Source organism: Podarcis muralis, chromosome 18 (assembly GCF_964188315.1).
Source record: "Podarcis muralis chromosome 18, rPodMur119.hap1.1, whole genome shotgun sequence".
Classification (NCBI taxonomy): Eukaryota; Metazoa; Chordata; class Lepidosauria; order Squamata; family Lacertidae; genus Podarcis; species Podarcis muralis.
The window spans coordinates 13,406,034-13,423,350 of record NC_135672.1 but is presented as its reverse complement, the minus strand read 5'-3'; the positions used below and the strand labels follow the sequence as shown (position 1 = coordinate 13,423,350).

Below are 17,317 nucleotides of genomic sequence, written 5' to 3'. Positions count from 1 at the left end.
GGTGTCCGCCTCTTGGTGACCCCCTGGACCAGAGCACGCCAGGCCCTCCTGTCTTCCACTGCCTCCCGCAGTTTGGTCAAACTCATGCTGTTCACTACGAGAACACTGTCCCACCATTTCGTCCTCTGTCGTCCCCTTCTCCTTGTGCCCTCCATCTTTCCCAACATCAGGGTCTTTTCCAGGGAGTCTTCTCTTCTCCTGAGGTGGCCAAAGTCTTGGAGCCTCAGCTTCAGGATCTGTCCTTCCAGTGAGCACCCAGGGCTGATTTCCTTCAGAATGGAGAGGTTTGATCTTCTTGCAGTCCATGGGACTCTCAAGAGTCTCCTCCAGCACCAGAATTCAAAAGCATCCATTCTCCAGCGATCAGCCTTCTTTATGGTCCAGCTCTCACTTCCATACATCATGACTGGGAAAACCATAAGTGACCATACAGCATATATTCAACACATATTCTGCATGGACTGGTTGCACGGCAAGATGTGCAAATGGCTTTAGATACCTATTAGGTCCATAAATTACCATATAGCTTATATTCAACACAAAAAACAGCAACAATTTGCCGTTGACAAAGGACAGCTGGACATAGAAAGGGCCCCGTTCCCTTCAGGAGCTGAGGGCCGCATCAAACCTCAATCCGGCCCTGGATGTGAGCACTCAAAATATCCCACCCACCTTGCCTAACAGTAGAGCTGGCTCTGAACGGCAGCGGCGAGGCCGAAAACAAATGAACTGAGGGCGGTAGCCAAAAGGCGAAATAGAGATATAGGGTTTATTAGGTCAGGCAGATGTTTGCAGGGGCGATTTTCTTCCGGAGGGAATAGTTCGGCAAGGTGCCCAGGGGGAGACTGCTTCTCTGGTTGTCCCCCACCACCAGGGTGATGGGGCCTCCATATTTGTTGGTGAAGGCGTCTTTCTGCTCCGTGCTGAACCACCGCCGGTCCTTCCAGGGCTGGACCAGGTGGGAATACTTAATCTGGGAAGCAGAGAGAGAGAGAGAGAGAGAGAGAGAGAGAGAGAGAGCAGGAACTTAAAGCAGGAAGGGAGAGAGCTTGCTTGCTCGGGCCAACAGCCCGTCTAGGGGGCTAGTCCTCATGGTTTGAGTTGGAACTGTTAAGGAAAAATCTGGGTGTGAGGCTGCTCAGTCCCCCAGCTGGTCGGGCAGAGCCCGCGGGACCTTGCGGAATAAAGGAAGGAGTCCAGCCAACCGGAGCAAATAGCTGTAGACCAAAGTTTATTGCACAATAGGTTCAAAAGCAAATTTTGAACCCTGAGGATGGGGTGACAAAGACTTTTAAAACTTTCCCACCATATCCCAGAATACAGTTCGAAGGGGAGGGGTTAACCTTGGCAAACATGTCCAGAAAAGTCCTTGGTACAAGATTAGCATAAGCGGACATGGGAGGGCAAGACTCAGGTATAAGATGAGCATAGACAAAGATGTCTTAAGTACCCAAAAGTACAATAGAAGTTCCTTTGCATGTCTGGAGCCTGAGGCGAGTCAGGTGATGAGATTGGGCTTCCCTTGGCTAACAATCAGCCCAGCAATTGTCACCTCTGGAAACTTCCTGGAGTCCTTTTGGAAGGCGAAAATAGCTTTGGAATGGGGGGGGGGGGGCGACTGGGAAAGGAGGTGATTTTATATTATTTTTAAAGCTAGGTGACTTCCCTGAGCTGTCTAGTTGGAAGGGTATATTCAGGCATAATATTTGTAATATTTAACTTTAAAGATGTGCCCCCCCCCCGTAATTTCCGTAACAGCACCCTGGCTGGCCTGGCCTAAGGTGGTTCCTGACCTTCTGTAGCTCCTCCTCAGGGACCTGGCACCTCGGCTGGCAGTAAGGAACCAGCATGTCCTGGGTGCTGGTGGTGAGGCCCTCGGGCGCTGAGAGAGAGGGAGGAAAAAGAGGAGATAATACAGGGGTCAGCAGGCTTTTTCAGCAGGGGGCCGGTCCACCGTCCCTCAGACCTTGTGGAGGGCCGGGCTATATTTTGGAAAAAAATATGTGAACGAATCCCTATGCCCCACAAATAACCCAGAGATGCATTTTAAATAAAAGCACACATTCTACTCATGTAAAAACACACTGATTCCCAGACCATCTGCAGGCTGGACTGAGAAGGAGATTGGGCCGGATCTGGCCCCTGGGCCTTAGTTTGCCTACCCCTGGAATAAGGTCCATTATCTGACCGTTGACTCAGGACCCTCAACTGTCTTAAAAAGCAGAGACACCACCTTGCTGACAAAGGTCCGTCTAGTTAAAGCTATAGTTTTCCCAGTAGTGATGTATGGAAGTGAGAGCTGGACCATCAAGAAGGCTGATGGCCGAAGAACGGATGCTTTTGAATTCTGGTGCAGGAGGAGACCCTTGAGAGTCCCATGGACTGCAAGAAGATCCAACCTCTCCATTCTGAAGGAAATCAGCCCTGAGTGCTCACTGGAAGGACAGATCCTGAAGCCGAGGCTCCAAGACTTTGGCCACCTCATGAGAAGAGAAGACTCCCTGGAAAAGACCCTGATGTTGGGAAAGATGGAGGGCACAAGGAGAAGGGGATGATGGAGGACGAGATGGCTGGACAGTGTTCTCGAAGCTACCAGCATGAGTTTGACCAAACTGCGGGAGGCAGTGGAAGACAGGAGGGCCTGGCGTGCTCTGGTCCAGGGGGTCACCAAGAGGCGGACATGACTAAACGACTCAACAACAACAAAGATAATAATTAATAAAAAGAAAACCCCTCTCTTGATTGCTGAGGCTTCTCTCTGCCTATCTGAATGAGACACCCACCCGGGGTTTGGGAAACCGCGTTTTCCTGCCCCCCGAAAACGCCATTATTACCGGGATAGTTGAAAGGGATGTTGCTCTTCATGATCTTCCACTTGTTCACGTCCAATTTGTGGGTCTCGGGGGGCGGGCAATAGTCCTCGTGTTGCGTGGTGCAGAAGTAGGCATAGCGGTTGTCGCCCAAAGTCAAGTCTTTCCGGGGTTTGGGCTCCGCCCGGGACGCCGGCTCCTCCCGGTTCGGCTGGGCAGAGAAGACACGCGAGTCGTGGGTTCGAGTCCCGTGCCAGGCAAAAGGATCCCTGCGTCACGGGGGGCCAGGGGCGCAGCGAATCCAGGGACCCCCAGGGATTTTGCTACCTCTCTGTAGTAATGACGGTGGATGGTGGTGGTGGCGTTTTGCCTGTTCCTCTCGGGGTCCCGATCCCCTCGGAGAATGGAGGACTCATTCTTCCTCGCCGTGATGATGCGCAACGGTCCTAGGGACGGAAGAAACAATCAGGCACGGGGTTTTCGTTTTTCCTCCTCCCGCCCCAATCTCCTTTCCTTTCGTGCCGTGTTTAGGGAAGCTTTAAATTGTAGTGATCAGGTGGGATGGCTATGAGGAATTATAACAAATATAGAGTAAGCCGTCTGACTGGGTTTAAACTATTTTGATATGATTAGAAAAAAATCAGGCGTGGGTTTTTTGTTTTTCCTTCTCCCGCCCCGATCCCCTTTCCTTTCGTGCCATGTTTAGGGAAGCTTTTAATATTTGGTGAATTCTTGTGTTTTAATATTTTGCTGGAAGCCGCCCATAGTGGCTGGGGAAACCCAGCCAGATAGGTGGGGTATAAATAAATAAATGATGATGATAGCTTTCCAATGGCCAGGGTATAAATGGGTGGGTTATAAATATATTATTATTATTATTATTATTATTATTATTATTGTTATTATGGCAGCTTTTCAATGGCCAGGGCCTGTTTTATTTTTAAGCTGCTCTGGGAAAAATTATTGCCCCCCCAAAACCCCCGATTTTGATTGTGGGGTCGCTTCCCGGAGTTTTATGGGAGGCGAGAAATAAATGGAGAAATGATCCGAACCGGTCTCTGACCTCCGGACAACCTCACCCAATGACACTCTACTCAAGAGTAGACCCTGCTGCACCTGAGTTAAGTCGCGCATCTCATTTCAGGGGTCTGAGTGCGAGCGGAGCAAACCATCCTGTTTTCGTGGGGAGTGCGGCTAAGCGGTTCCTGAGCATGCACAGAGCTCCACCACCCCTCTTTGACGTATGTTAAAAAGCAAAAGGCCAGAAGAAACAGCTTGGAGGTGCGGAGGGAATAGCGATGGGGGTGTCCGGACTTGAACCCGGTTCTCCCGACCTGGGTCCCTCCAGGGATACGCTTCAGACATGACGGTGGTAAAGTCTTGCCTCCCGTCTCCGGGCCGGATATTCGTCAGGCGGACCTGGGCGGCTGCGCTCTCCGGGTCATAGCTGTGGGCGAGAGATCGGCAGAGAGGAAAGAGAATATCGTTTTCCTGAATTGCGTTGGTTTTTAAATAGAATAATAAAAATTAAAATAATGGTAATTATTTTATCTCGCCCAGGGCAGCGCAATGCAACTTACAACCAGACAAACAGACCCAAAACCACCCCCCACAGATATATATTAAAACCAATGGAGGGGGGAATAAATACATTTTTAAAATCCTGCCCACTGTAGAGTTCAAAGGGACCCTAAGGGTCATCTAGTCCAACCCCGAACACGAAGCCGTCTCATACATAAATCGAACCCGCAACCTTGCCATTAGAAGACATAAGAAGGCAGCCCTTTTTAGGGAGGTTTCTAACATTTTATGTTTTATTGTGCTTTTATTATCCTGTTGGAAGCTGCCCAGATTGCCTGGGGAGGCCTGACCAGATGGGTGGTGTATTAGTAAGTTATCAATATTGATACTGTTAATAATAATAATAATAATAATAATAATAATAATAATAATAATAATTTCCCCAGCCACTCTGGCCAGCTTCCAACAAAAGATTAAAAATACATACTTTTTTGACACCTGGGAATTTCTATCTGAATTATCCCCAACAGAAAGGACTCTGGTTTCCCCCCCCTGTTGCTCCTTTTCCAACTCCGTTTTGAGGAGAGGCGACCAGAACGGTTCCAAAGGCAACGGTTACACCGCCCGTTTTCACAGCGGCAAATCGGAAATCTGGGAATCTGCAGTCGGGAGGCCCGTCCTTACCGCTGGCTGCCCAATTCCTTGGGGGTGTACGCCCGTTTTTGCTCTGTCAGCATCTGGTGGCACCGGGGGTCTCCGAAGACGACCGACACCAGATTCTGCAACGGAGAGCGTGCAGAGTGCATTCAGAGTGTGTTGTCATATAATAATAATAATAATAATAATAATAATAATAATAATAATAATTTATTTATACCCCGCCCATCTGGCTGAGTTTCCCCAGCCACTCTGGGCGGCTCCCAATCAAGTGTTAAAAACAGTACAGCGTTAGATATTAAAACCTTCCTGAAACAGGGCTGCCTTCAGATGTCTTTTAAAGAGAAGATAGCTGCTTATTTCCTTCACATCTGGTGGGAGGGAGTTCCACAGGGTGGGTGCCACCACCAAGAAGGCCCTCTGCCTGGTTCCCTGTAACCTCACTTCTTGCAGGGAGGGAACTGCCAGAAGGCCCTCAGGAGCTGGACCCCGGTGTCCGGGGTGGAGATGCTCCTTCAGGTCTCCTGGGACGTTTAGGGCTTTCAAGGTCAGCACCAACACTTTGAATTGTGCTCGGAAACGTCCTGGGAGCCAATGCAGATCTCTCAGAACTGGTGTTATGTGGTCCCGGCGGCCGCTCCCAGTCGCCAGTCTAGCTGCCGCATTCTGGATTAATTGCAGTTTCTGGGTCACCTTCAAAGACAGCCCCACGTAGAGCGCATGGCAGTAGTCCAAGCGGGAGATAACCAGAGCATGGACCACTCTGGCCAGACAGTCTGTGGGCAGGGAGGGTCTCATCCTGCGTACCAGATGGAGCTGGGAGACAGCATCACAGAAGGGACCACAAGTGTCATCCATAATAATATTTTTAATATTTCTTTTTACCCTCCCCATCTGGCTGGGTTGTCCCTGCTGCTCTGGGTGGCTTCGAAGACATATAAAAACCACAGCAAAACAGCAATACAAAAATGTCGCGCTGACTTTAAAAGGAGAAACTTGTACCAAACAAAGCAATATTCAATCCGTTAGACAGCAAAGCTAAATATCAACACGCTGTAATTGAAGAGTTTACAATCGCTAAACTACAACCGGCCAAAACGACAGCACAGAAAAGGCCCCAAAACCGCGTAAAAGGATCAAATTGAGGAACAGGGACGCGCAACCTATGAAAACCTTTTTTTAAAAAATGTCACTGAACTCCAAGCACCTGAAATGCAGGAATCATAGAATAATAATAATTTTAAAAATCAGAATTAGTTGCCAGTTCATTAACAACTGCAATTGAATTGTAGAATCGCAGAGTTGGAAGGGACCCCGGGAGGTCATCCATCCCAACCCCCTGCAATGCAGGAATCTTTTGCCCGGCGGCGTGGGACTCGAACCCGCAACCCCAAGACGAAAAGCCTCGTTTTCTGCCCTATTCATGGATCCGCTTCTGGCCTTGCAGGGGCTGGACTACAGGACCTTTGGGAGCCCTTCAAACTCTGCGATTCTGTGAGTTATAGCCCCATTTTTTCCCACCAAAGGGATGCCAAATCGGATCGCCACCAAGTGGTAATTCGAACCCAGGCCTCCCAGCACCCTAACCACTACCCCACGCTGCCCGGGGCAGCCGATTTTTTCAGGGTCCCGGTGGCTTTACCTCGTCGAAGTGTTTTTCGGCAGGCGGCGCCCATTGCCCAGTGTAGTAAGTCTGGTACGTGGTCCCGAAATCGTGGCAGCCGTGGCCTCTCAGGGGAGACTTTCCTCCTGGGAAGGAAGAAGGAGGCGGTTTTCTTCATACGTGGAAGCGAGAGAGTTTGGGGGAAACGACAGGAGCTTTTAAAAGACGTTCAAAGTCATTATATCAAATTTAAAAATTAAAAATTGCCTTGTGGTTCCTAAGCAGAGCTTCCATGGAGGGAGGCAGTCCACCTTAGGTGGCTTTCGGAAGCCAGAATTCTTATTAAAAATGGCTTTAAAATAGACAACTGATCTCAGTTAAAAGCTGTTTAATGTGAAGTGAACTCTCAAAACGCCGTTGGAAGAACCGTAGGGTTTTGTATTGATCATGTCTTCCTTCCAGGGGTGAGCGAGATTCGCACCCAAGAGCCCTCACCCTTCCTGAGAGAAGCATCAAACGTGTCCTCATTCTAAAGGGGGTTTGTCTCTTCCCCAGTTTCCCCCCAGTTCTACAGGGAGGTCTGTCTTCTCCTCAAATTTCCCCCAATTCTAAAGGCATCCAAGTTGGCGGCCATCCCTGCGCCCCGTGGGATTCGAACCTGCGTCTCCAACTGTGACGCTGCCCTGCCTCTCCAGAAGACCAGCCCAGTGGCTCATCCAGTCCAGCGAGAGTGATCAGGATTCGCACCCAAGAGCCCTCAGCCTTTCCTTCTGTTTTTTGGTCCTGAACAGGCCCATTTTGGGGGCTCCACACTCTGCGCCTTTGGGGAGCCCAAACGGGGATCAGACTCTGGGACGGCTTCTGTCGATTTGGATTCGATCTCCTCCCTGAATTCCCCCCGATTCTAAAGGCATCCAAGTTGGCGTCCAGTGGCAGGAAGTTCCACGGGTGAACTCGGAAAGAATATAATAATAACAATACTAACTCTGGGCGGCTTCCAGCAAACACTAAAACACAGTAACGTATTAAACATTAAAAGCTTCCCTAAACAGGGCTGCCTTCAGATGTCTTCTAAAAGTCAGGTAGTTCTTTATCTCCTTGGCATCTGGTGGGAGGGTGTTCCACAGGGCGGGCGCCACCACTGAGAAGGCCCTCTGCCTGGTTCCCTGTAACTTGGCTTCTCGCAGGGAGGGAACCGCCAGAAGGCCCTTGGGAGATGGACCCAGGTGTCCGGGGTGGAGATGCTCCTTCAGGTCTACTGGGCCGTTTAGGGCTTTCAAGGTCAGCACCAACCCTTTGAATTGTGTTCGGAAATGTCCTGGGAGCCAATGTAGGTCTTTCAAGACCGGTGTTATATGGTCTCGGCGGCCGCTCCCAGTCACCAGTTCTGGATTAGTTGTAGTTTCCGGGTCACCTTCAAAGGCAGCCCCACATAGAGCGCATTGCAGCAGTCCAAGCGGGAGATAACCAGAGCATGCACCACTCTGGCGAGACAGTCTGCAGGCAGGGAGGGTCTCAGATGGAGCTGGTAAACAGCTGCCCTGGACACAGAATTGACCTGCGCCTCCATGGACAGCTGTGAGTCCAAAATGACCCCTAGGCTGCGCACCTGGTCCTTCGGGGGCACAGTGACCCCATTCAGATGTCTTCTAAAAGTCAGGTAGTTCTTTATCTCCTTGGCATCTGGTGGGAGGGAGTTCCACAGGGCGGGCGCCACTACCGAGAAGGCCCTCTGCCTGGTTCCCTGTAACCTCACTTCTCGCAGTGAGGGAACCGCCAGAAGGCCCTCGGCGCTGGACCTCAGTGTCCAGACTGAACAATGGGGGTGGAGACACTCCTTCAGGTATACTGGACCAAGGCCATTTAGGGCTTTCAAGGTCAGCACCAACACTTTGAAATGTGCTCAGAAACGTACTGGGAGCCAATGTAGGTCTTTCAGGACCGGTGTTATGTGGTCTCCACTCCCAGTCCCCAGTCTGGCTGCCACATTCTGGATTAGTTGCAGTTTCCGAGCCCCACGTAGAGCGCATGGCAGTAGTCCAAGCGGGAGATAACCAGAGCATGCACCACTCTGGCCAGACAGTCCATTGGCAGGGAGGGTCTCATCCTGCGTACCAGATGGAGCTGCCCTGGACACAGAACTGACCTGCGCCTCCATGGACAGCTGGGAGTCCAGAATGACCCCCAGGCTGTGCACCTGGTCCTTCAGGGGCACAGTCACCCCATTCAGGACCAGGGAGTCCCCCACAGGGAGGCCTTTCCAATGCCTCGTCCCCAAAGTCAGCCACCCACCCACCGTGGGCGCTCCTCCCCAGCCCCACTCCCCCCCGGGCACCCCAAAGCACCGGGTGCCCCCGTGCCAACGCACCCAGGTGTTGACTGGGCGCCTTTTGGGCCGGCTCCGTCCTCCCGTGGCTGGGGTACGATTCCTGGTAGAGCGAGGCGGGCAGCGGCTGCTTGTCCTTGTCGCCGCTGGGCACGCTGTCGTCCCACTTGTCCACCCGCCGGGGGGCGTCGTGGGGCAGGGGGGGCGGGTAGGGGTAGCTGTCCCGGGTGACGGAGGTGCCGGTGCCCTGGCGAAGGTCTCGGTGCATCTGCAGGTGGGGCGAGGGCGGCCGGGCGGGCACCTTCGCCTCCAGCCCCCGGGGTGGGTACGAGAGGTACGTCTCTGAGCGGGTGTCCCAGGCGGAGGGGTCCATGTCCTGGTTCAGGACCCCCGCGCACTTGGGGGGCCGGATGGCCTGGCTGCGGAAGCTGCCCCACCGCGGCGGGTAGTCGATGCGGTAGGGCGAGACCAGGGTGGCACCTTCTGGGCGACGGTCGCCGCCCAGCTGGAAGTGCGAGGCTTGCAGGAAATGGGTGCTGGCCAGGCGAGAGGGGGTCCTGGGCACCTTGCGGACCTCCGTGACGCGGCCTGGGTTGGGGGGCGCCGTCCGGGGGTCCCCCGGGCACCAGCAGAGGGGCACCATCTTCTCGGAGGGCGTAAATGTGCCAGGGGTCTGCGGGAAATCGGAACCCGGGGTCCAGGCACCGTCGATTTGGGTTCACAAGCTCTGGTGCGCCCCCAAATCTTCCACATTCCCTATATGCATTGCTTTATAAAAAAGTGGGGTGCGGCACCCCCTTTTAAAGCACTCTTTGGGGCACGCAAGAAGCGCTGTTTTGCAAGGGTTTTCCGAGGGCTCAAAGGCGTCCCGGGGCGGAATATGGCTTCCTGGATTGTGAGGTCATAGGAAGGGTGGTGAGGTCATAGGGGGAAATGGTGAGGTCATAGGGAAGTAACGGGGGGGGGGGTCACCCGGACGCAGCCTTTCTTTTAGGGGTTGTCGGAGTGGAAAGAGCGAAGGGTTTAATCCATTGAAGGGTTTAATCCATCGGTTGATTTAATCTGTTTATTTAATTTAATCTATTGATTTAAATCTATTGATTTAATCTATTGATTTAAATCTATTGATTTAATCTATGAAAGAGCTATGAAAGGACTAAAGGGGTCTCAGAGGTAGCAAAGGGGCAGAGGGGCCACAGAGCTATGAAAAGGGTAGAGGGGTCTCAGAGGTAGGAAAGGGGTAGAGCTCTGTGGCCCCTCTGCCCCGTTCCTACCTCTGAGACCCCTCTACCCTTTTCCTAGCTCTGTGGCCACTCTACCCCTATTATACCTCTGAAACCCCTCTACTCTTTTCATAGCTCTGTGGCCCCTCTACCCCGTTCCTACCCCCTGAGTCCCCTCTATAATTCCCTAGCTCTGTGGCCCCTCTGCTCCGAGGCCCGTCTACCCTTCTCCGAGCTCTATGGCCACTCTGCCCCCCCCCGAGGCCCCTCTACACTTCTCCTAGCTCTATGGCCACGCTGCCCACCCCCGAGGCCCGTCTACCCTTCTCCGAGCTCTATGGCCACGCTGCCCCCCCTCCGAGGCCCGTCTACCCTTCTCCGAGCTCTATGGCCTCCCCGCCCCACCCCCCGAGGCGCCTCTACCCTTCTCCTAGCTCTATGGCCACGCTGCTCCCCCCCCCCGAGGCCCGTCTACGCTTCTCCTAGCTCTATGGCCACGCTGCCCCCCCCCCGAGGCCCCTCTACGGTTCTCCTAGCTCTATGGCCACGCTGCTCCCCCCCCCCCGAGGCCCGTCTACGCTTCTCCTAGCTCTATGGCCACGCTGCCCCCCCTCCGAGGCCCGTCTACCCTTCTCCGAGCTCTATGGCCTCCCCGCCCCACCCCCCGAGGCGCCTCTACCCTTCTCCTAGCTCTATGGCCACGCTGCTCCCCCCCCCCCGAGGCCCGTCTACGCTTCTCCTAGCTCTATGGCCACGCTGCCCCCCCCGAGGCCCGTCTACCCTTCTCCTAGCTCTATGGCCACGCTGCCCCCCCTCCGAGGCCCGTCTACCCTTCTCCGAGCTCTATGGCCTCCCCGCCCCACCCCCCGAGGCCCCTCTACCCTTCTCCTAGCTCTATGGCCACGCTGCCCCCCCCCGAGGCCCCTCTACGGTTCTCCTAGCTCTATGGCCTCTCCGCCCCACCCCCTAGGCCCCTCTACCCTTCTCCTAGCTCTATGGCCTCTCCGCCCCACCCCCCCGAGGCCCCTCTACCCTTCTCCTAGCTCTATGGCCACGCTGCCCCCCCCTCCGAGGCCCGTCTACACTTCTCCTAGCTCTATGGCCACGCTCCCCCCCCCGAGGCCCGTCTACCCTTCTCCTAGCTCTATGGCCACGCTGCCCCCCCCCCCCGAGGCCCCTCTACGGTTCTCCTAGCTCTATGGCCTCTCCGCCCCACCCCCGAGGCCCCTCTACCCTTCTCCTAGCTCTATGGCCTCTCCGCCCCACCCCCCCCGAGGCCCCTCTACCCTTCTCCTAGCTCTATGGCCACGCTGCCCCCCCCCGAGGCCCCTCTACGGTTCTCCTAGCTCTATGGCCACGCTGCTCCCCCCCCCCGAGGCCCGTCTACGCATCTCCTAGCTCTATGGCCACGCTGCCCCCCCTCCGAGGCCCCTCTACCCTTCTCCTAGCTCTATGGCCACGCTGCCCCCCCTCCGAGGCCCCTCTACCCTTCTCCTAGCTCTATGGCCACGCTGCCCCCCCGAGCCCCGTCTACCCTTCTCCTAGCTCTATGGCCTCTCCGCCCCACCCCCCGAGGCCCCTCTACCCTTCTCCTAGCTCTATGGCCTCTCCGCCCCACCCCCCCCGAGGCCCCTCTACCCTTCTCCTAGCTCTATGGCCACGCTGCCCCCCCCCGAGGCCCCTCTACGGTTCTCCTAGCTCTATGGCCACGCTGCTCCCCCCCCCGAGGCCCGTCTACGCATCTCCTAGCTCTATGGCCACGCTGCCCCCCCCTCCGAGGCCCCTCTACCCTTCTCCTAGCTCTATGGCCACGCTGCCCCCCCTCCGAGGCCCCTCTACCCTTCTCCTAGCTCTATGGCCATGCTGCCCCCCCGAGCCCCGTCTACCCTTCTCCTAGCTCTATGGCCTCTCCGCCCCACCCCCCGAGGCCCCTCTACCCTTCTCCTAGCTCTATGGCCTCTCCGCCCCACCCCCCCCGAGGCCCCTCTACCCTTCTCCTAGCTCTATGGCCACGCTGCCCCCCCCCGAGGCCCCTCTACGGTTCTCCTAGCTCTATGGCCACGCTGCTCCCCCCCCCCCGAGGCCCGTCTACGCTTCTCCTAGCTCTATGGCCACGCTGCCCCCCCCCCCGAGGCCTCTCTACGCTTCTCCTAGCTCTATGGCCACGCTGCCCCCCCCGAGGCCCCTCTACCCTTCTCCTAGCTCTATGGCCTCTCCGCCCCACCCCCCCCGAGGCCCGTCTACCCTTCTCCTAGCTCTATGGCCACGCTGCCCCCCCCCCGAGGCCCGTCTACCCTTCTCCTAGCTCTATGGCCACGCTGCCCCCCCCGAGCCCCGTCTACCCTTCTACTAGCTCTATGGCCACGCTGCCCCCCCCCCCGAGGCCCGTCTACCCTTCTCCTAGCTCTATGGCCACGCTGCCCCCCCTCCGAGGCCCCTCTACCCTTCTCCTAGCTCTATGGCCACGCTGCCCCCCCGAGGCCCGTCTACCCTTCTCCGAGCTCTATGGCCATTCTGCCCCCCCCCCCCGAGGCCCCTCTACCCTTCTCCTAGCTCTATGGCCACGCTGCCCCCCCTCCGAGGCCCCTCTACCCTTCTCCTAGCTCTATGGCCACGCTGCCCCCCCCCGAGGCCCCTCTACGGTTCTCCTAGCTCTATGGCCACGCTGCTCCCCCCCCCCCGAGGCCCGTCTACCCTTCTCCTAGCTCTATGGCCACGCTGCCCCCTCCCGAGGCCCGTCTACCCTTCTCCGAGCTCTATGGCCATTCTGCCCCCCCCCCGAGGCCCCTCTACGCTTCTCCGAGCTCTATGGCCACGCTGCTCCCCCCCCCCCGAGGCCCGTCTACCCTTCTCCTAGCTCTATGGCCACGCTGCCCCCTCCCGAGGCCCGTCTACCCTTCTCCGAGCTCTATGGCCACGCTGCCCCCCCCCCGAGGCCCCTCTACGGTTCTCCTAGCTCTATGGCCACGCTGCTCCCCCCCCCCCGAGGCCCGTCTACCCTTCTCCTAGCTCTATGGCCACGCTGCCCCCTCCCGAGGCCCGTCTACCCTTCTCCGAGCTCTATGGCCATTCTGCCCCCCCCCCCGAGGCCCCTCTACGCTTCTCCGAGCTCTATGGCCACGCTGCCCCCCCCCCCCGAGGCCCCTCTACCCTTCTCCTAGCTCTATGGCCACGCTGCCCCCCCCCCCCGAGGCCTCTCTACGCTTCTCCTAGCTCTATGGCCTCTCCGCCCCACCCCCCGAGGCCCGTCTACCCTTCTCCTTGCTCTATGGCCATTCTGCCCCCCCCGAGGCCCCTCTACGCTTCTTCGAGCTCTATGGCCACTTTGCCCCCCCCCCCGAGGCCCCTCTACCCTTCTCCTAGCTCTATGGCCACGCTGCCCCCCCTCCGAGGCCCCTCTACCCTTCTCCTAGCTCTATGGCCACGCTGCCCCCCCTCCGAGGCCCCTCTACCCTTCTCCTAGCTCTATGGCCACGCTGCCCCCCCTCCGAGGCCCGTCTACCCTTCTCCGAGCTCTATGGCCATTCTGCCCCCCCCCCCCGAGGCCCCTCTACCCTTCTCCGAGCTCTATGGTCTCTCCCCCCCCTCCCCGAGGCCCCTCTACCCTTCTCCTAGCTCTATGGCCTCTCCGCCCCCCCCCCGAGGCCCGTCTACCCTTCTCCTTGCTCTATGGCCACGCTGCCCCCCCCCGAGGCCCGTCTACCCTTCTCCGAGCTCTATGGCCATTCTGCCCCCCCCCGAGGCCCCTCTACGCTTCTCCGAGCTCTATGGCCATTCTGCCCCCCCCCCGAGGCCCCTCTACGCTTCTCCGAGCTCTATGGCCACTTTGCCCCCCCCCGAGGCCCCTCTACCCTTCTCCGAGCTCTATGGTCTCTCCGCCCCCCCCCCCGAGGCCCCTCTACCCTTCTCCTTGCTCTATGGCCACGCTGCCCCCCCCCCGAGGCCCGTCTACCCTTCTCCGAGCTCTATGGCCACGCTGCCCCCCCCGAGGCCTCTCTACGCTTCTCCTAGCTCTATGGCCACGCTGCCCCCCCCCCGAGGCCCGTCTACCCTTCTCCGAGCTCTATGGCCATTCTGCCCCCCCCCCCCGAGGCCCCTCTACCCTTCTCCGAGCTCTATGGTCTCTCCCCCCCCCTCCCCGAGGCCCCTCTACCCTTCTCCTAGCTCTATGGCCACGCTGCCCCCCCTCCGAGGCCCCTCTACCCTTCTCCTAGCTCTATGGCCACGCTGCCCCCCCTCCGAGGCCCCTCTACCCTTCTCCTAGCTCTATGGCCACGCTGCCCCCCCTCCGAGGCCCGTCTACCCTTCTCCGAGCTCTATGGCCATTCTGCCCCCCCCCCCGAGGCCCCTCTACGCTTCTCCGAGCTCTATGGCCATTCTGCCCCCCCCCCCGAGGCCCCTCTACGCTTCTCCGAGCTCTATGGCCACTTTGCCCCCCCCCCCCCGAGGCCCCTCTACCCTTCTCCGAGCTCTATGGTCTCTCCGCCCCCCCCCCGAGGCCCCTCTACCCTTCTCCTTGCTCTATGGCCACGCTGCCCCCCCCCGAGGCCCGTCTACCCTTCTCCGAGCTCTATGGCCACGCTGCCCCCCCCCGAGGCCTCTCTACGCTTCTCCTAGCTCTATGGCCACGCTGCCCCCCCCCCGAGGCCTCTCTACGCTTCTCCTAGCTCTATGGCCACGCTGCCCCCCCCCCCCCGAGGCCCCTCTACCCTTCTCCTAGCCTCGGGGGGGGGGGGGCAGAATGGCCATAGAGCTAGGAGAAGGGAAGAGGGGCCTCGGGGGGGGGGGGCAGAGTGGCCATAGAGCTAGGAGAAGTGTAGAGGGGCCTGGGGGGGGGCAGCGTGGCCATAGAGCTAGGAGAAGCGTAGAGGGGCCTCGGGGGGGGCACAGTGGCCATAGAGCTAGGGAAAGGGTAGAGGGGCCTGGGGGGGGCAGAGTGGCCATAGAGCTAGGAGAAGTGTAGAGGGGCCTCGGGGGGGGGCACAGTGGCCATAGAGCTAGGGAAAGGGTAGAGGGGCCTCGGGGGGGGGGGCAGAGTGGCCATAGAGCTAGGAGAAGGGTAGAGGGGCCTCGGGGGGGGGGCAGATGGCCATAGAGCTAGGAGAAGGGTAGAGAGGCCTCGGGGGGGGGGCAGAGTGGCCATAGAGCTAGGAGACGTGTAGAGGGGCCTGGGGGGGGCAGCGTGGCCATAGAGCTAGGAGAAGGGTAGAGGGGCCTCGGGGGGGGGGCAGAGTGGCCATAGAGCTAGGAAATTGTAGAGGGGCCTCAGGGGGTGGAATAGGGGGAAGAGGGGACCACAGAGCTATGAAAAGTGTAGAGGGGTCTCAGAGGTAGGAAAGGGTAGAGGGGCCTCGGGGGGGGGGCAGAGTGGCCATAGAGCTAGGAGAAGGGTAGAGGGGCCTCGGGGGGGGGGGCAGAGTGGCCATAGATCTAGGAGAACCGTAGAGGGGTCTCGGGGGGGGCACAGTGGCCATAGAGCTAGGGAAAGTGTAGAGGGGCCTCGGGGGGGGGGGCAGAGTGGCCATAGAGCTAGGGAAAGTGTAGAGGGGCCTCGGGGGGGGGGGGCACAGTGGCCATAGAGCTAGGGAAAGTGTAGAGGGGCCTCGGGGGGGGCAGAGTGGCCATAGAGCTAGGAGAAGGGTAGAGGGGCCTCGGGGGGGGGCACAGTGGCCATAGAGCTAGGGAAAGGGTAGAGGGGCCTCGGGGGGGGGGCAGAGTGGCCATAGAGCTAGAAGCATAGAGGGGCCTCGGGGGGGGGCAGAGTGGCCATAGAGCTAGAAGCATAGAGGGGCCTCGGGGGGGGGGGCAGAGTGGACATAGAGCTAGGGAAAGGTTAGAGGGGCATCGGGGGGGGGGGCAGAGTGGCCATAGAGCTAGAAGTATAGAGGGGCCTCGGGGGGGGGCACAGTGGCCATAGAGCTAGGGAAAGTGTAGAGGGGCCTCGGGGGGGGGCAGATTGGCCATAGAGCTAGGAGAAGCGTAGAGGGGCCTCGGGGGGGGGGCAGAGTGGCCATAGAGCTAGGGAAAGGGTAGAGGGGCCTCGGGGGGGGCAGAGTGGCCATAGAGCTAGGAGACGTGTATAGGGGCCTCGGAGGGGGGGGTGGCAGCGTGGCCATAGAGCTAGGAGAAGGGTAGAGGGGCCTTGGGGGGGGGCAGAGTGGCCATAGAGCTAGGAGAAGGGAAGAGGGGCCTCGGGGGGGGGGCAGAGTGGCTATAGAGCTAGGAAACAGTAGAGGGGCCTCAGGGGGTGGAATAGGGGGAAGAGGGGACCACAGAGCTAGGAAACAGTAGAGGGGCCTCAGGGGGCAGAATAGGGGGAAGAGGGGACCACAGAGCTATGAACATTTAGAGGAGTCTCAGGGGCAGAATAGGGGGAAGAGGGGACCACAGAGCTATGAAAAGCGTAGAGGGGTCTGGGGGGGTAGAATAGGGGTAGAGGGGCCACAGCGCTATGAAATATAGAGGGGTCTCAGGGGTGGGAAAGGGTTAGAGGGGCCACATTGCTATGAAAAGGGTAGAGGGGTCTCAGGGGCAGAATAGGGGGAAGAGGGGACCACAGAGCTATGAAAAGGCTAGAGGGGTCTTAGAGGTCGAAAGGGTTAGAGGGGCCATAGAGCTATGAAGAGGTTAGAGGGGTCTCAGAGGCAGGAAAGGGGTAGAGGAGCCACAGAGCTATGAAAAGGGTAGAGGGGTCTTAGAGGTCGAAAGGGTTAGAGGGGCCACAGAGCTATGAAGAGGTTAGAGGGGTCTCAGAGGCAGGAAAGGGGTAGAGGAGCCACAGAGCTATGAAAAGGGTAGAGGGGTCTTAGAGGTCGAAAGGGTTAGAGGGGCCACAGAGCTATGAAGAGCGTAGAGGGGTCTCAGAGGTAGGAAAAGTGCAGAGGGGCCACAGAGCTATGAAAAGTCTAGAGGGGTCTAGAATAGGGGTAGAGGGGCCACAGAGCTAGGAAAAGGGGTAGAGGGGTCTCAGAGGCAGGAAAGGGGCAGAGTGGCCACAGAGCTATGAAGAGGGTAGAGGGGTCTCAGAGGTAGGAAAGGGGTAGAGGGGTCTCAGAGGCAGGAAAGGGGTAGAGGGGCCACAGAGCTATGAAGAGGGTAGAGGGGTCTCAGAGGCAGGAAAGGGATAGAGGGGGCACAGAGCTATGAAGATGGTGGAGGGGTCTCAGAGTTAGGAAAG

The 17,317-nt window shown here is 57.9% G+C and overlaps 1 protein-coding gene across 1 annotated transcript; it reads right to left on the bottom strand.

Moving 5' to 3' along the window:
* Nucleotides 1-755: 755 nt before the first annotated feature.
* SAXO5 (stabilizer of axonemal microtubules 5) lies at nucleotides 756-10,050 on the bottom strand. Its single transcript, XM_028714106.2, has 8 exons — nucleotides 8,960-10,050; nucleotides 6,631-6,737; nucleotides 5,016-5,110; nucleotides 4,145-4,257; nucleotides 3,138-3,256; nucleotides 2,835-3,021; nucleotides 1,794-1,882; nucleotides 756-973 (listed from the first exon to the last, which is right to left on the bottom strand). The coding sequence occupies exons 1-8, from the start codon at nucleotides 9,558-9,560 to the stop codon at nucleotides 773-775; spliced, it is 1,512 nt and encodes a 503-aa protein (XP_028569939.2). The 5' UTR covers nucleotides 9,561-10,050; the 3' UTR covers nucleotides 756-772.
* Nucleotides 10,051-17,317: the final 7,267 nt, after the last annotated feature.

What these genes read in the sequence shown, in the direction of transcription:
- SAXO5 (XM_028714106.2), bottom strand. Translation starts at nt 9,560, where the DNA reads ATGGTGCCCCTCTGCTGGTGCCCGGGGGACCCCCGGACGGCGCCCCCC. An exon ending in GTATCCCTGGAGGGACCCAG is followed by an intron (nt 3,257 to 4,144) that starts GTCGGGAGAACC and finishes TTCCGTCCCTAG; the next exon opens with GACCGTTGCGCATCATCACG. An exon ending in ACCGTCATTACTACAGAGAG is followed by an intron (nt 3,022 to 3,137) that starts GTAGCAAAATCC and finishes TTCTCTGCCCAG; the next exon opens with CCGAACCGGGAGGAGCCGGC.